This window comes from Dermacentor variabilis, chromosome 4, assembly GCF_050947875.1.
Source record: "Dermacentor variabilis isolate Ectoservices chromosome 4, ASM5094787v1, whole genome shotgun sequence".
NCBI lineage: Eukaryota > Metazoa > Arthropoda > Arachnida > Ixodida > Ixodidae > Dermacentor > Dermacentor variabilis.
The window spans coordinates 54,945,809-54,962,504 of NC_134571.1; the positions used below are offsets into that span (position 1 = coordinate 54,945,809).

The 16,696-nt window shown below is 47.3% G+C and overlaps 1 protein-coding gene across 6 annotated transcripts in view; it reads right to left on the reverse strand.

Moving 5' to 3' along the window:
- LOC142579175 (beta-1,4-galactosyltransferase 4-like) overlaps positions 1-16,696 on the reverse strand; it is a 35,119-nt gene that overhangs the window by 8,965 nt on the left and 9,458 nt on the right. For 2 of the 6 annotated variants that reach the window (XM_075689133.1, XM_075689130.1), the window contains exons 6-10: positions 14,295-14,390; positions 7,787-8,061; positions 3,396-3,628; positions 1,152-1,342; positions 516-638 (exon numbers count right to left, since the gene is read on the reverse strand). In XM_075689133.1, the coding sequence (XP_075545248.1) occupies positions 516-638; positions 1,152-1,342; positions 3,396-3,628; positions 7,787-8,061; positions 14,295-14,390 (918 nt within the window). The remainder of the gene's footprint in view (positions 1-515; positions 639-1,151; positions 1,343-3,395; positions 3,629-7,786; positions 8,062-14,294; positions 14,391-16,696) is intronic. The other 4 variants (XM_075689136.1, XM_075689132.1, XM_075689135.1 and 1 more) reach the window with 2 other exon arrangements.

Genomic DNA, 16,696 nt, shown 5'->3' on the forward strand with positions numbered 1-16,696 from the left:
TTTCATGTGTACCACAAAGAAATTATAGGTTTTTATAACTCGCCGTGGTGGCGAAGTGGCTTTGGTGTTACGCTGTTAAGCCTGAGGTCGCGGGATCAAATCCCGGTCGCGGCGACGGCATTGCGATGGGGGTGAAATGCAATAATACCGTATATTGAGGGCATGTTAAAGAACCCCATTTGGTCAAACTTAATTTGGAGTCTCTTCACTACGGCGTGCCTCGTAATCACATCGGCGTTTTGGCATGCAAAACCTCATAATTTAATATTTTTGTTTTGACCAGGAAAACTGCACGCCACTCAACACTGGTTAAGTGGTGCCTAGCGCTTCTCCTTCCTATCGTGGAGCTCGCTAACCGAATTTATGTAGATATTATGCGTTGACAGCACGCACGAGTAGTCACAACAGTGCGTCTATAGCATGCGCAACATTGCTCATCATGGTGGCATCTAGCACATATATACAGTAAAATGCGTTATAGTCTGCGCTGCAGCAATCAACACTGAGTAATGTACCGGACGGACATGTCGTCGTCCTCGCCGCCCCATCCCCAGAACACGTTTGAGAAGCCGTTGACCTTCTCCATGTGGTCGCTGCGCAGGGCACACACGCCTCCAAAGATGGTCGCGTAGAACGGCCTGCGTGAAAAACAGCTTTCGTTCGTTTAACAATCCTGTGGTATGCCACAGCTCGTAGAAAAGGAAAGACGTGAAGAAGAAAGTGGGGTGAACAAAAAAAAAAAAAAAGACGCGAAATCGAAACACAGTTCCTGGCGCCACCTTAAAAGGCCTCCCACCCAGCTGCTTGTGGCGCCACCTATCTTTTACAGCACCTGCTCGGGATTATAGTAATTGCTTACACAGAGGAGGAACGGTTACGTCGGACTTCGAAGACACCAGAGCATAAACGTATGGTTCGGTAACTTTCTCGGTACAAGAACGGTTCAAAATATGTGACGTCACGCTGCCGCATTGCGGCGGGCAGTTTTATGAGCGAAATTGCAAAGGGGAAAATTAATCTTTTTATTTTCCTCCTTTAAAACGTTCCGCCAGATAACTTTATACGAGTGGTCTCTTGAAAAAAAAATACTTAACAAAACTGAATCAATTTTCTCTCGCTCTTTATCTAAGACTCAGTGTTATATAGCTCACTTGTATTTCTGGTAGTCGAGGCAAGTGGTCATGTGGAGCGGGCCTCCGTCCTTGCAGGCGTACTCGTTGCGCTTGTTCTCCGGCAGCAGGTCGACGTCATGGAAGATGAAGCAATCGTAGTCGTCCATCGCCTTGGCTATCTCGTAGCCCACGTTGAGCAGCTTTGCGCGGTTGAAGTCTCCCGTTCCGTTCTGCGCGAAAGAGAGGCGTTGAGTGAGCGATGACATGCGTAATGACGGTGGTTGCTCGTATAGGCGACAAACGCAGTGGCGTAGCAACAGGGGGGGCCGGGGGGACGTGGGCCCCGGGTGCAAGGGGCCAGTGGGGAGGGGGGGGGGGTGTCATATACGTCTGAAGACACCCTTTCCGCCGGCTACACCCGGGGCGGGGGTGACAGAAGACCTATGGGCCCCGGGTCCCAGACGACCTAGCTACGCCACTGGACAAACGTATAGCATTTGTGTTGAGAGGTTGCCCGAAACACCGCTACTGTTTTGTCATTCGCACACCGTACAGTGCGCTTAGGTGTCAAGAAAAAAAAACGTTTTCTGGCCCTAGCTATACGCCAAATTATTCCCCAGAAAGACACCGACACATGGCGTTGCGCGCCTGCGACTATCCCATAGTTTCACCAAGTACATGGTCACTACGTATTAGCGGCCAGTTTCGCCGTGCAACATCACCGTCAGGGTAGTGTTGCGTTCTCCAGGGTAGCGTATCCCACCGCTGCCGAGTTATGCGACGTCTTTTTCTCGAAGCTCGATCGACGTTGGGGTAGCGCGGCGTTGTCGGCAGGCTGCAGGTGTCCGGTAGACCATGGCAATTAGGCAGGGACGAGACGACTTCTAGTGCGAAACTTGCACGGTTTATTCAACGGTTGGTGAAAGATAAGAAGAAGCGAACGAAGAGGGGGGGGGGGGGGGAGTACATTGCGGGGCCCTTTAAATACGCCCACTAAAATCGTAGGTGGGATCTTGCTTACGTCAACGCCACGTGACATGCACTGAGTCCCATGGTGCTTGGCGGCGGCATCCATTTTCCCAGGACGATGTTTTTCCGAGCTTGCTTCCGCTGGGGGCAACCCGTGGTTCCTGGGGATCGTAGGCAGCTGATCTCTTCTATTTCGCGCGTCGCTGGTTCGCGGAAAGGGCGTTTGGTTGCGGATGGGCGATTGATCCATTACCCCAGTGGACGTCTTCACGAGCGTGCCTCCGCTGGCGGCAGCCTGGGAGTCCTAGGGTTTTCACGAACACACACAAATGGGCCTGTGAACGCTGCGGGGCGTCCGCCAGACTAGCATCCACTCGAGACAACCATAGAAAATTGGCAATCCATTCTTCATTTCGCTTAGGCATGCACACATACGAAGGGGCCTGTGAATACTGCGGTGCACCTGCCAGACCGATGACCACTCGAGACAACCACAGCAAATTAGGAATCCACCCTTCGTTTCGATGAGGCATGGTGGTAGAGCATCCTTCTTGCCCGGCGTGTTACACGCCAACCGTAACAGTAGCCACAGTGTTTTCGTAACGATCGAGTCTGGCGGCTTATTATGTTCATTACACGATTTTTTTTCTCGATCATGCATTCTTACGGGAGAGTGGCGCCTTATCAGATACTGGACATAAACTCTGCGCGCCAGATGTGCACTAATGCGGAGATTCCTCTTTCTTTCACTCTCACTAACACACTCACTCTCTCATGCATTCTATCATTCCATTGAAAGCTTCCATTGAATTCCGTATCGTTTCCGGTATTCCGTAAAAGTGGTAATATATGTTTATTCTTGTCCATAAATGCATTACACCTTGCGGAATAGCGGGCTACCGGACACGTAAACGTAAGCGGCCTATAGAGTTGCTGACGCCATCCTTTGGCGCGAGGTTTCATCGGGGAGGACGGAGTGGCCATTGCACTAACCAACCATATTCTGTTATAGCTGCTGGTTTAAAGTGTCGGAAGTGGCGCAAGCGTTAACAGGAAAAGCTCCCCTTTTAATTTTTCTTCCGCAAGGACACCCATGTCACAGGAAATGGTGTCTAACTCATCATGGTTGGACAAAACGTCAGGAGGTGTCGCTACCTGTGTTGTTGATGCCATTCCCGTCCACCTTACTTCGCTGTTCCGTGAAAGTTAAAACGTTTACGGACTATAGCTAAAACCGTCTGGTATACGGATGGTCAAAACTTCTGGGACCGCGTTAAACGGAACGTTTCCGTGACGTTCTGCGACGGTGCCGACCTGCTCCACAAGGTAGATGGCGTAGTCGAGCTGCTGTCTCTGTAGGAACGGGTGCATGTGCTGCAGGAAGGCTCGCAGATTGTCCAGCCTGTCCCGGTAAGGCACCACGAGAGCCACACGCTGCCTGGCCTTGCAGTGGGTCGGGAACCAGCGGCCGCCGGGCTTCAGATGCGGCATCGCTTTCTCCAGCTCTTCAAGCGGTGGGCCCTTCCTCTGGATCTTCAGCATGTCGCCTGCGGTGAGTGACGCCGATAAGCGAGAAAGCGCGGGATTGGGCGAGACGGTGGATGCAGCGTTGAGCGTCATCGTTAACGAGCACCAAGATAGGTAGGACACCGGGAACAGGTAGTTGTAGTACAGTCGAAGGGAAATGTTTCTAGGCTACAGGCGCAACGAAAACTGTCCAACCGCGAAACGGCCGTCTAAGGTGAAAGTGCCTTCGCCATGTCTTGAAAACTTGTTTTGACAGCGATAATAGCGTTTTTAATTGAACTCACGTGAGTGGAATGTCGGATAAATCTCCATTGGTATGCTGAAACTAGTGAAAGCAGTGACGAAATTTCTGGATATATATATATATATATATATATATATATATATATATATATATATATATATCCAGAAATTTCGTTCAGGGGGGGCTAACGCTGCAGTTCGGCCTCCTTCCTATAGAATTCGTCGAGGAATCAAATACATGAATAATAACTGCATTGACATTGCCAAGCATGCTGCAAACGAATTCTTGAACGCGACGCACTGACAAGAGAAGTAAAATATGTATTTTTCATAAAAGAATATATTCATGTCTCCCAAAAGTGGTGCGAGAAATAACTTATACCAATGCTTCCATGTTTTTCGTCTCTTTAATTAGTAAAGAAAATATCACAGGAACTTTAGAACTACGTGAGTTCGAAACCAGCAAAGCAGTGCATGCCGCTGATATGGAAAGGTAAGGCCCATAAAATGAACAAGTAGAGGACAGATATTTTTATGAAACGTTTTCATTCAAGAACCAAGCTTGTTTACATTTTTGTACATATGCAACGGCCAGATAAAACTCAATGACGTTGTTCTTCGTTCCAATGTATTGCGCAGGAGCAGCTGTGACCGGTCGTGTATTGTGAGCGATTGCACCGAAATTATAGTCCCACCAGAGAGCAGATATAAAAATCAGGGGCTCTGCAAAATATACATTAGAAATGCGAAGATACAGTGGAATATACAAATGCTAAGATATAGCTCGATAAAAGGCAAGAAAGTGTCAATGGAAACAAAGTTCACTGCATGTATATACAAAACCTCGCAACAATATATTTAAATACACGTACAAGTCTCCAATAAATGTACGCATCTAAGCAAAATGTTACTATTTACAATGCGTCAAACAAGGCAAATAAACATGTTGCTCAATCACAGATTCACATATCACAGAAACCACCACAACGCTTCGTCTCATTGGAGCTCGCAGCGTGCCTTGTCAAGTTTCTTGATAGTGTGTTGATTTGGCTTGTCTCGTTGTATGGTCCGATGTACGACTTTGGAAAAGCCAATGCATCTTCGGCATCAAATGTTTATAAGAACATTAAACCGACAAGTTCCGGAATTGGATATCTAAAGTACGACTTTGGAAATGGCAATGCACCTTTCGCATCAAAAGTTTATGAGGACTTTATACCCATACAGTTTTGGAATTGAAATCCATGCGCTCCGTAGATTCCGCGGCTTCCGCGAGATGCCGCGACGAGCCCACTCGCCATCAAAACGCCCTTGAAACTTTGCGCTTGGAGGGGTCTCCTTGCGTTATGTGACTCCAGGCGCATGGGCGTTGCCACGAAATCCAGCCCGAGTTCGCAACGTTTGCGCCAAAATATCTTTTCGAGCGTGGAAAAAGCATTCCAGACAAAACCCAGAATGATTTCCGGCGCCGAGTGTTGTTTTGGTTGGCGGTGCATGATGGATGGATGGATGGATGGATGGATACAACTTTCTTGTATGTCCGGCAAGGTTTAACGCGACCCGGGCTCAGGTCTCCCACGGGGGAACGTCAAGGCCCTGCCTCAACGCCGCCTCACGGGCTTGCTGGACTGCCCACGTCTGGATTCCGAGGTCTGAGCTGCGCAGAGCGGCAGCCCACCACAAAAAAATTCAGGGGGGGGGGGGAGGTCTGAAGCCCCATAGCCCCCCCCTCCATCTACGCCCCTGGCTTAAACTGACTGCAGCGACGCCGCATCTACATGATGTCGTGCTTGGCGCGTGGTCTACTGACGCTGGCATGCGCGGGAGCCTTAATACGTGGGCATAAGTTAACTAAATTCAGTTGAAGCTAATTTAATCATTACCTCATGTTTATCAAAAGTTTCTTCGGGTCACATCCTACATATGTAATCTGCTGAGCTTGAAAGCGCAATGTATGACGCATATAGGCGTGTCGTTACTCGGATGTTGTACACATCCTGCCACTCGGGGTATGGCGGCTTCGAAACTTTTGACACATTATCATATACGAGTCATCTCTAAAAATGAAAATAGATTTTTGAAAAATAGGATTTAACGATGTGGTGGTGCTTTCTTCACTATTTGTTTTTTCAGCGCGACGGACATTAGCCATTTCAGTGTGACTGACGTACCGGCACGTTTTCGCGCTTCCGTCCCGCCATCTCACTGACGTCAGTAGGAATGCGAGGACCATACCAAGAATGAATTTTCCGTCATCCGTGCAGTTCTTTTTCTTTTCATTCTGCATAACAAAAAAAAATGTGGTGTTCGTTTTATAATATCGGAGAAACAAACCCGACGCTGCAGCTGCATCACGTCGAAGAAACACGACACTGTAAGGGTTCCACAGTCGAGCAGCCATCGCAGCCAATCAATTCTTTAACTTCTTATTTACTCGTTCTAACGCAAATGTTGCCGTGGGGCGATTGAAATGATGCGCGCCGCTGAAATCCAAAGCAATTTACGCGACTTTAAGAACGACACCTGTAGATAAGTTATACGTTGACGAAAATTCCCCTTTTCCCGCTTCGATTAAGTCCCCCTCCAATACTACAATTTTGATGCTATTGTTAAAGCCAGTAACGAAAAAAGTTGATGGACAAGTGTTATACTAATTACCAAGCTTAATTACCAAACGTACTCCAACGGCTATTTGACATGTGTAGTGTCCGCCATGCCATAAGAATATTAGCGAAGAAAGCATCATCGAATCAGTGAAACCGCATTTAAAAACAAGCTATTTTCTTTAAAATAGGGTAAATAGAAATAGTATTCTGCAGCAAAGTTGAAGTTAGCGAAATCAATGTGCAGTTTTCTGCACATATGGCGACCAAAATATCAGCGTGATGATTGCCGCACAGGGTGAGAGGCAGACGAAGCATTCGCTCCCCGCTGCCGGCGCTCTTCACGACAGCATCGTCCCAGAGCGAACGGCGCTATCAGCCGTGGGGGCAGAGTGCACGCGAAAACGTGGCTGGCTTCGCTTAATTCGCACCGCCGATGTGAAAATATCGTCGATGCGGCGTGAAACCGTATGATTCGTCGCCGACTCCCAAATTTATCAAAGTGAATTGTTTTCGTATTCAGATTTGCTTTTTTTTGGTTGCCCGATAATTTGGAAAATTCTGTGCCACCTTTCCGCGTAAATCAAACGGCGGATCGGTGACTGTACTTATTTGGATAAAAAGGTCGAATTTCAATATAACCAAATTTCGATATAACGAAGCAAATTGCCAATTTTACCTACTTCGTTATATCGAGGTTTAACTGCAGTAATTCTTTAGAATATCAACATGTACTTTGGAAGTAGTGCTGGCACGACAAGTGAAGGAACGTTTATGAATACGGGAGCTATAGCACCCGTATATTATATGTATGCTATATTTGATTATAAAGTTCAATTATAGTTCATTGATTATAGACCGTCTACCAGAAGCTTTCGGACCTGTGGCCGGGTCATGCAAACGGACGCCTGCATTACTTTGTTCGTTTCAAATCTTTAGAGATTGAAGGTGGCATAGTCATTTTACAAAGTTTAAGAGCTCCCTGCAAGCTGCAGAGTTTTGTCACTCACTCCTTGCACAAACCTGATCACTCGCGAAGCGACATCGAATTTTTTTATAAAGCCAGTGCATGCAGTGCCTATGCAGTGCCCAAATTATATGCGTATTATTAACGGTGCTAGGTGAACACCAGGACTAGGAGTGCAGCTATAGAGAAACGCCTTCCCGCACCAGCATTTCTAAACGTACGCTGGAGTGACAATGAAATTTCAGCTGAATAATCGCCCCAAAGGCATTAAAAACACTGCGTCGCCAAGGTCACCCACTTTCAGTAGTCGATTGAGACGGCAGGTCAGATGGTGGAACGTTTATTAATAGGGGTGCTAAACTTACCGCCTTGTCCCCGGTCCACCGAACAGAACTCGGAACGAGGTGCGGCCTGCTCCCTGCGTGCGAGTGTCGCATGCCGCTGGCCGACGGAGGGCTCGACGACGTTGTGGCTCTGTCGTGCAGTGACCGCGTGGCCGAACGCGAGGGCATCGCCGACTGCCGGGGCTGCACCGACGCACCCGATCAGCAGCTGGATCACGCCGACGCCGAGCAGGCGGAACGCTATGCTCCTTGCTCCGCCTAAATTAGCTGCTGACTTTAAGATCAGCGGCAGGTACCTGGAAGGAACATAGTAGCGATGCAGCAAGGACCCGTATTCATACAAAAAAATTTCTTAAGCTAGAACTGTTCGTAAAAGTATAGATACCAGCCAATAGCGATGTCGGACATCTTATTAGCAAAAGCGACCAGCCAATAGGAGAGAGCACTTGCGAATGAAAATGTTTGTAGTTTTGGTCCAAGGATTTTTTGTAATTATCACTAATCTGAATGTTGCGTCGCCCAGGGAGACCGCTGGCTCGTTTCAGATAAAATTTCGAGCTAGGCTGTATTTGACGGTTCATCGTTTTGGCCAGGTCACCGTAGATTTCTCCGTAACGCAGTACTTACACCAAGAAACTTCACATGAACCTTGGATCTTGGTCGAGTCTTATAAGCCTATAAGTCGTCGTTACCCCGGAGTTCTTTAGCTATAGATATGACATGACTGCTCGATGAAAGCGCCGAGGTGCATTCGGCATATACGAAGGCCGCCTAGCGCCAACCACGGTTTAAAAGAGCAGAGTTGCCTGCCGGTATGCGTTACATAATCATGCCTAAATGAAGTTGTACCATTTTAGTGGCGCGCGCTCGCAGTTGGAAACATATCGCTGCGGCCAGGAACTCTTATCAACTCGCCGGTGACGCAGCTAAGCATACACCTCAGTGATGTCGGAAGCGGCGCGTGGCTACATCTTCACATACTCGGCCAGGAAACTCGTAGGCGAGCAAGCAAACGTTTCCGTCACCATCAGTACTTCTTTCACAGGACGAGAATCAAACGGAAGGCTCGTCCGCTTCTGCCGACGCAGCACCGCTCTGGTAACGTATATGGTGTCTTAGTTTGCGGATGAGGAATACGTTTTTACAAGCCTTGGCTTACTGAGACAGAACCATCTGGGTGCAAGCTCCTTGATGATGATGATGATGATATCTGGCACTTGTGTCCCTTTAATTGCAAGAGTTTCCATGTTAGAATACGAGTTTAGTTTTCCGTCCATATGCGATACCCAGATACTTTAGGGACTCTACCTGTGAATGTTTATCTGATCATATACTAATCATAATTATCGTCCCGGAAAGCGGGAAGACAAGGACAGCACTTTTGTTTAAGCTTAGTGACAGATGAAGGTTATGAAGCCGCGCTTCTAGAGTACAAATGTATGCTTGCAAAGACAGGTAAATGGAATTGATGTCTCTCGCTGCCACGAAAAGTGCAATGTGGTCTGCGTAGACACACAGGTGCATGTCCTGGCGCAGTGGAACTGAACTCATTAACATGTTTAAATAGTACAGGAGACAGAATAGCCCCTGGGGCTCTCCTCTTGTTTGCTTTTACTTTGTCGGGAAAAAAAAGCCGTTTTGAAAACATTGAAATTTTCTGTTTGTTAAGTATTCAGAAATCCATGCCATTATATATATATAGGAAAATACTAGGACAGTAACGTGTTCAGCAGTAGTGGGTACTCGAGATTGTCATAAGCATTCGCTATGTCAAAATTCACTAATGCACTAAATTCTTTCCTGTGCCGAGTAAGGTGGATACGGCTTTCCGAGTCTGCATGCGCACACCAAATGGAAAGACCAGGCCGGAAAGTTCTTTGACTTGAACTCGGCAGCGCCTTTTCCGATATATGATCCGTCATGCGGCGACACAGGGTGACATATTTTTTAGAATATACATAACTTCTTTTTTATATATAAAAACCCTACAAGCGCAGCAAACATGGCATTTTTGCCGAGAGGTTCGTAGGCGGGATGGTCATACTTTGCCGCCAATATCGTGAGCTTCAGAACAATAATTTAAAAAAAATCTATTAATGTTTTTATTAGTGCCTTATGGGTAGTTCGAAGTGAAAATTTGAAGGCAGTGACATTTTTATGCACCCTCATTTAAAAAAAATAACTTATCTAACCATGGTGTCAACAGTGTCGCTTTCTTCACTCTAAATTAATGTGGCTTGACGGCCTTTATCGTCAAAGCTCGATTCCCTGCAACGCCACTAGATGGCGCTGCCGTCAGCGCATCGCTCGCCTCACGGCTGTTTGAACCCACCGCTTGTACCCGCAGTATCGTGGAAGTTTTGCCGCGGAGGGGTCATGCCTCGCCTTTCCCTTCGCGAGTCGGTGGCGGCGCTTTAAACAGATGGTGTTCGCTATCACGGCGTGCTTATCCTTTCACAGGAGCGCCAGTGATGGTGACTCGCTTTGCGCGCTGCTGCGTGCCCGGTTCCACCAGTGTATGCTTAATAAATCGGCAAGCTCACAAGCATCTAAGAGAAGCGTAGTAGTTGAAACCAGAACTCTATAAAACATCCTTTACCCTGAAACGTCATGAAGGAAGCAGGGCCCTCACATCCCCGAGCGATCAGGCGAGCTCGAGATTGGGAGCGAAAACGCCATGCCCGCACCACAGATGACGCTTTCCTTGCGGCTTCCTTCCCACTTTGAGGGTACTGGCTTACGCTGTCTTGCCGAACAGATAACTTGAGTAGCTGGGTATGTCGGCCACAGAGAGGTGAAGAAGTCGGCGACAGAAGCAGCTGAATGTCTAGACGGAAGTAGACAACTTGGGCCAGTGAGTATTTCAAAGAAGCTTTCACTACACAAGCGTGGTATCCACGAAACTGTTTTTATTACATTTTACTCAAAATTTTCCCATTTACTAATCTAGGTCAGCGCACCCGCAGTTATGCCAATCTGGGACCCAACGCAGAAAACGTCCTTTTGCTCTATTAAAACGACTGTATTGCATACTGCGCAATAAATGATTTTGCTGGCGTTTTGTGACACACGCCTTGTTACATGCATGGTAAAATAATCAGCACTGCAGCCCAAGAAGTGAGTAGGTAACAAAATAATTGTCGACGAAGCATTGCAGGATCACCGCTTGCGTGCACGCTCTGCGTATTGTGTTGATCACTACGGCGTGCTTTTCTTCTCTTCCTTTTTCACTTGGGCGCAGTGTGCTGAAAAAGGTCCACTATGACGTGGGTGTAGAGCCTCTTGAAAACAATGTCGAGCACCCGGTACTTGAGGCTGTTGAGGCCGTCCTTGTAGATGCGGAAGAAGCTGCGCCTTATAAGCCGGTGCCTGAAAGAGTCGACGGGAATAAATGCAGCAGAACCAGCGAGTTGCAGTCTACGGGGATGAATCGGAAAGTCTTTGGCCCCTATCTTTTATTAGCCAAAATAAGGTAGCAATTACAAGTATACGTGCTATTCTACGTACCTTACACTATTTTATCCACATATTACTCACATCGGTTCAGACATTTGCCTCATCGCAGCACTAAATTTAATATACCGCTGTCGTCAGTCAGCGACGCCCGTGGCCTCCCAGAACGGTTATTGTCGTGCAAGTCTTCATTGCCTTTTGCGATCTCACAACTTCTCAAAGCGAGACACCTTCCCCCGAAAGTGGTCTGCATTTTCCTGTGGATTTCGATGGGCGTTCGTCCGTTGCTCCACAGAAAATACTTCGTTGCTAGTAGGCCATGGACGTGTGAAGCACAACCGTCATCTTCAACAAACGACAACAGCGTCGTGCCGTGGAGCTACCGGCAGATGAGGCCGGGCCGGTTCAAGAAAGGGCCACCGCTGTGAATGGATATGTTGCCTTCCCATTTAGAACCGTAATTTGGCTTTAAAAAATATGGGGTAAAGACTTTCTGATTCGCCCTCGCATATACAGCAAAGGTATATACGATATATACGTATATGCACTGTATATACGTATATACAGTGTGAGTGCATAAAGAGTCGATACAGGAGTTTGTTTTTATTGAATGCCCGCACAAAGTGACACGGAAGGCTTTATTCGGGCATTGTAGAGAGGCTAACGCAACGCCGCCACGGATGCGCTAAGGCGAGTTTTCTGTTTTTATTTCTTTCCCCCGCAAGGGCGGCGCCGCCGCTGCCACGGATGCGCGAAGGCTAGTGCCATCTGGTGGCGGTGCAAGGAACCCAGCGGACCGTGCGGTACGCGTTTTCCACTGTGATTGGTTGGCCTATTCGGCAAGGGAACAGCGGGGCCGCAACAACCACGGTCATAAAACCCGGAGAGGTTCGCAAAGAAAAACTTCGCTTTTAAAAATGCGGTAACGGGCGGTAGGAACTTATGTTTGCAGGTGCTTTTAAAGCGAATAGCTTTATTTGGCTTGTTCCGCCGTTTTTGTGTTAGGTCGGTGGTAAGACGGTAGGTCGGAAATGATAGAAATGTACTGTTCGCGTCCTGAGCATGAGCACATGTTCCGTCGCTCGATGCCGCTAAATACAATTTTTATTATTAATATTAAGGCGTGTTTAAATGCAGCGCTACCGCGCTTACAAGACACTCACACGGGTCGACTCTCTGCCTAAAGAGAACGATTTCACTATTTCTTGCTATCGCGATGCTGCATTTTCTTTAGAGGGCCCCCTCACTAGGCCCCATAGCAAATTTTGGTTATACGCTGGAAGTTGTTACGTGTACTCTAGGAAGCGTTTTGCCGCAAAAAATTTTTCAAATCGGCTCATTAACAGCCGAGATAGAAATATTTCAGTGCCGCGAACCCATGATTTCAGCAGGCGTGCTCCACTGCCAAGCAAGACGCTCTCTCCACTCGCCCGGTCTAGCCTTCGCAACGGAAATTCCTTCCCTGCGTTCTCACAAACCCGACCTCGAGGATCGCGTGACGCATATGTCACAGGGCCCGCCTTCATTTCTTTTTCTCCTCGCTTTTTTTCTTTTTCTGCGCTACGCATTTCCGCTGACCGCGCCGCGCGCAAGCTGTTGTTTCGTTCGCGCAGCGCACGATTTTGTGCGCTGTGCACAAGGAAACATGACTAGTGGCATCATTCAGTGCTACACGAATACTGACGCAGAACAAGCGGATCGCAGAGCGTGATCACGTGCTGGAACACGATAAAATGGCATAGTTTCGGTACCTGCGCACGTGACCGCACGACCGTGGGAACAAGCAGACGAAGCGGAAATACATCTCTCTTGCTTCCGTGCGGAGTAAAACAAAAACACGCAGGCATTACGTTTGTGTGTTTTATTATTTCTCTAAACTTCAATTCGTCAATTCAAGCAACAGATCGCACAGATAAGAGATGTTGTCTTGAATTATTCTCGAAGTCACGTGTCACCACGAGCGACATCACACTGCGGACACGATTACGTAGGCGCAGGGGCACGATTACGTCACCGTCCGGCTTGGAGCGCGGCGGCCGCGAGTGAAGTGGGAAAAGGCGTTCGGATTGAAATTTCAGATCTTTCCGCGGCGCGTAGCGATGTAATACTTTGCAGACACGATTATTATCGCGCATTGTATGCTCTGCGCTTGTCAGCTCAAAATGGCCAGACCTGGTGAGGAGCCATTTAAATTGCCTGTGGCAGGTAGCGTAATTCTAGTCCATGAACAGGTCTACTCGAAGAGGCGAACATGCACAAAAAATTGAGATGTATAATCGACTTATTAAATAAAATTCACTCATCTTTTTATTAATTAGCTTATGGCACATATTGCAATTTACAAATTCTTGGCGGGAAGTTCGCAAGGCGGACCCACTCGGAACGAATTCTCAAGATGGCACAAGTGTTGAGATATTAATTCCAGAAATTTGCTGAGAAATGCATTGGCATTCCAGCTACTTTTGGGCTTCAATGCATAAAACGACGTTTTGTTAAGAAAGTGAGCGGAACGGCAGTGCATTTTGACCGCCAATATTGACGGCGCATATCTCGTATAATGGTGTCATCCACACAATTATTTTTAAGTGAATATGCCTTGTGGTCTCACCCACTAGGATTTGTAAATTGCAATGTGTGCCATAAGGTTATTAGTTAAAAGCCTAATTATTGATTTTTGTTAATTAGTCGACTGCGCATTTTAATTTTTCTTTCTTGTGCAACTAATGTTCGCCTCGTAGAGTAGACCGCCTCATGGACTTTAGTTGTGCTATGTGCCACAGGCAACTTAAAGAAAAAAAGCAATTTTTGAGAAAGTGTTCGCAGACAAAGGCCGAGCGAAACCGACGGAACGATGCCCCTCAGGGCGACCGACCGCGGGAGTAACACGCGCTGGAGTTGAGTAGAGACTACCCGCTGAGAAGACGTCAGGGCCCGCGTCACGGCGCCATTTGGTCATGGTGTCGTTCTGCAGGCGACTAAATGAAGTTGTTCCTCTCTCGCTGAAACGCCCTGTATGTCTCTCTCGGCGGGGCTGTGATCACCCTGTAATCTGCAGTGAGTGCAGCGTATACGTTACCTTGACTCGCTCTGCTTTTGATTTTCGTGCTTCATGGCGATGTAGCGGCCGATACTGCAGTTGGCGTGCACAAGCTTGTAGCCGCTGTAGCGCACCCTGCAGTCGTTACGAAATTCCCGCTTACTTCGAACGGCTGACTAAAACGGCGCGTGCACTCGAACTAAACCACTTCCGAAAACTTTAGGACGAAACAACGAAAAATTTGTTTCCAACTTCTCAAAGCAAGCTACACGGAGCAAGCTATAGCTTGCTCCGTTCTTTAAATGCTTGCTCCATACATATATATGGAGCAAGCATTTAAAGAACGTGCTCAGGCACGTTCGCTGCCAGCGTTAAATCAATTGTTTAGCGAGCAGCCGTTTTTGTTTTAATGCGTTAATATTTTTATCAAAGCGTTATCGTCCTACCGTAACCGATACCACATGCCGCGGATTGCGCATGCGCAGGGTTCGTCGTGCATGCGCACTTGGGGGAAGCGGTAGCGATAACTGTATAACGTTAACGCTGGGATAAAAATACTCTACTCGTATATACGAGTTACCGTCTATCTATGTTCGCCTGCGCAGGTTGGGTAGTGAAACTCAGGGAAGCGTCCAGAATATTGTAACGACAAATATACAAACAAAATGAAACCGGAAATTAACTTCGCATCACTGAAATTTTTTGCCGGCCGTGGTAGCCCACTGGCTACTGCGCGTTGCGCTGCTCAACTCGAGGTCTTCGCGAGTTCAATCCCGTTCTCGGTGGCCGCATTTCAATGGAGGCGAAATGCAACAAAAAGAAAAAAGAAGAACGCTCTCATATTTAGATTGAGGTGCCAGGTAAAGAAGTCCAGGTATGGTCAAAACTAAACCGGAGTCCCCCACTACGGGGTCATTTAACTTAATACGTAAAATTTAGCGGGAACCTTTATACTTTCTTAATGCTCGTCGATCACGTGGTCCCTATAGTTGTGTGAGGGCGAAAGAGTGAAGTTTGTGCGTCCGTTTCGCTCACGTGACCGACACTGGTCGTCCCAGATGACGCTGATAAGCGCCGCGCCAACAGTGGGAGCCTCGCCGAGAAGTCTTATGAGAGAGTAGCAAAGAATGCGCAGTAAACTTCGGAAGAAAAAAAAAAGGCAAGTGAAAGGATTAAAGCTTAAGTCAGGGGCAATACGACGGTGAAAAGATTTGGGGAATTAAACATGGACGCGGTTGCGGGCGCAGCTTATAATGCAGCTATATATAATTTAGGGAGACCTGGAAAACCGACGGATGACCTGCCAGTTCGTGGGGCCTAGCCGGCAGCCGGCAGTGCGACAGAGACACCGGCTGTGCTTTTCACGGTATACCGAGCCGCTTGACGAACCGTGCCGTTGCAGTCCGGATCATATATCCACTGTGATGCCCGGCCACATTGTGTAGAAAGGTTAGCTTGAACTTAAGATGAGCTTTTTCTGAAATGGTTCCTCATCCACTATCACAACACGGTACCTATTGTCTATTATTCAGATAAAAAGATTGTGATAGCTATGCAGACTTCATGTGAAAATATGCGGAACCGTGACAATGCGTAGACGATCGTTTCAGTGGAGTTCTACCTCATCATCGTAACGTACTCGATGTCCTTCGCATAATGCCATAGGTATTTTTACTTGTTTCAACTGGGGTGAGTCCCAGAGACCAAGTGCATGCTATATTTGGATACAGGGTGTCCTACGTAACTTGAGCCAAACATTAAAAAATATGCAAATCCCACGTAGCTGGACAGAACTAAGGCAATGTTGTTTGTCATCACTTGGAGATGCTCAGATTAATTTTTCCGTCAGCCTAATTAGACAAACAGTCTTAATTAATTATTCAACTTCTCAAATATTATATGAAAAGCGTCAATGAGAAAATTGTTGAGCAGCGTGAAAAACTCCCGATACAGCCTTCTGTTGCTCAGTACGTGCTGCATGAAAGCATTTTTCCGAGCGTGAAAGAAGCCCGCGAATACATGCAAAATTGCCGCGCGACTGGCCGCGGCAACTTGAATGAAGGTGGCGGTTGCTATAGGATGAAATAGTCGACGGACGCAGGACACTAAGAGCGACAATGGTGACCATTCTGTACTGAAGACAAATGAGTGTCACGTGGACACGGTCCCATTCCACAATAACGTTCAATTAGCGGTAACTGCGCAAAATATCTGCACATTTACTATATCCCTACACAAAGCGGCTACAGCGTTTAATAAGGAAAATGTTCCACCGGCAAACGAGCCGAGAGTGCGATTGTGAGTGCGATTGCAGTCAAGTTCCAATCATGACTATTTAGCCCCGCTGAACATGCAGCCTGTGCCGGGCCAATAAAGTCATTGATTGATTGATTGATTGATTGATTGATTGATTGATTGATTGATTGATTGATTGATTGATT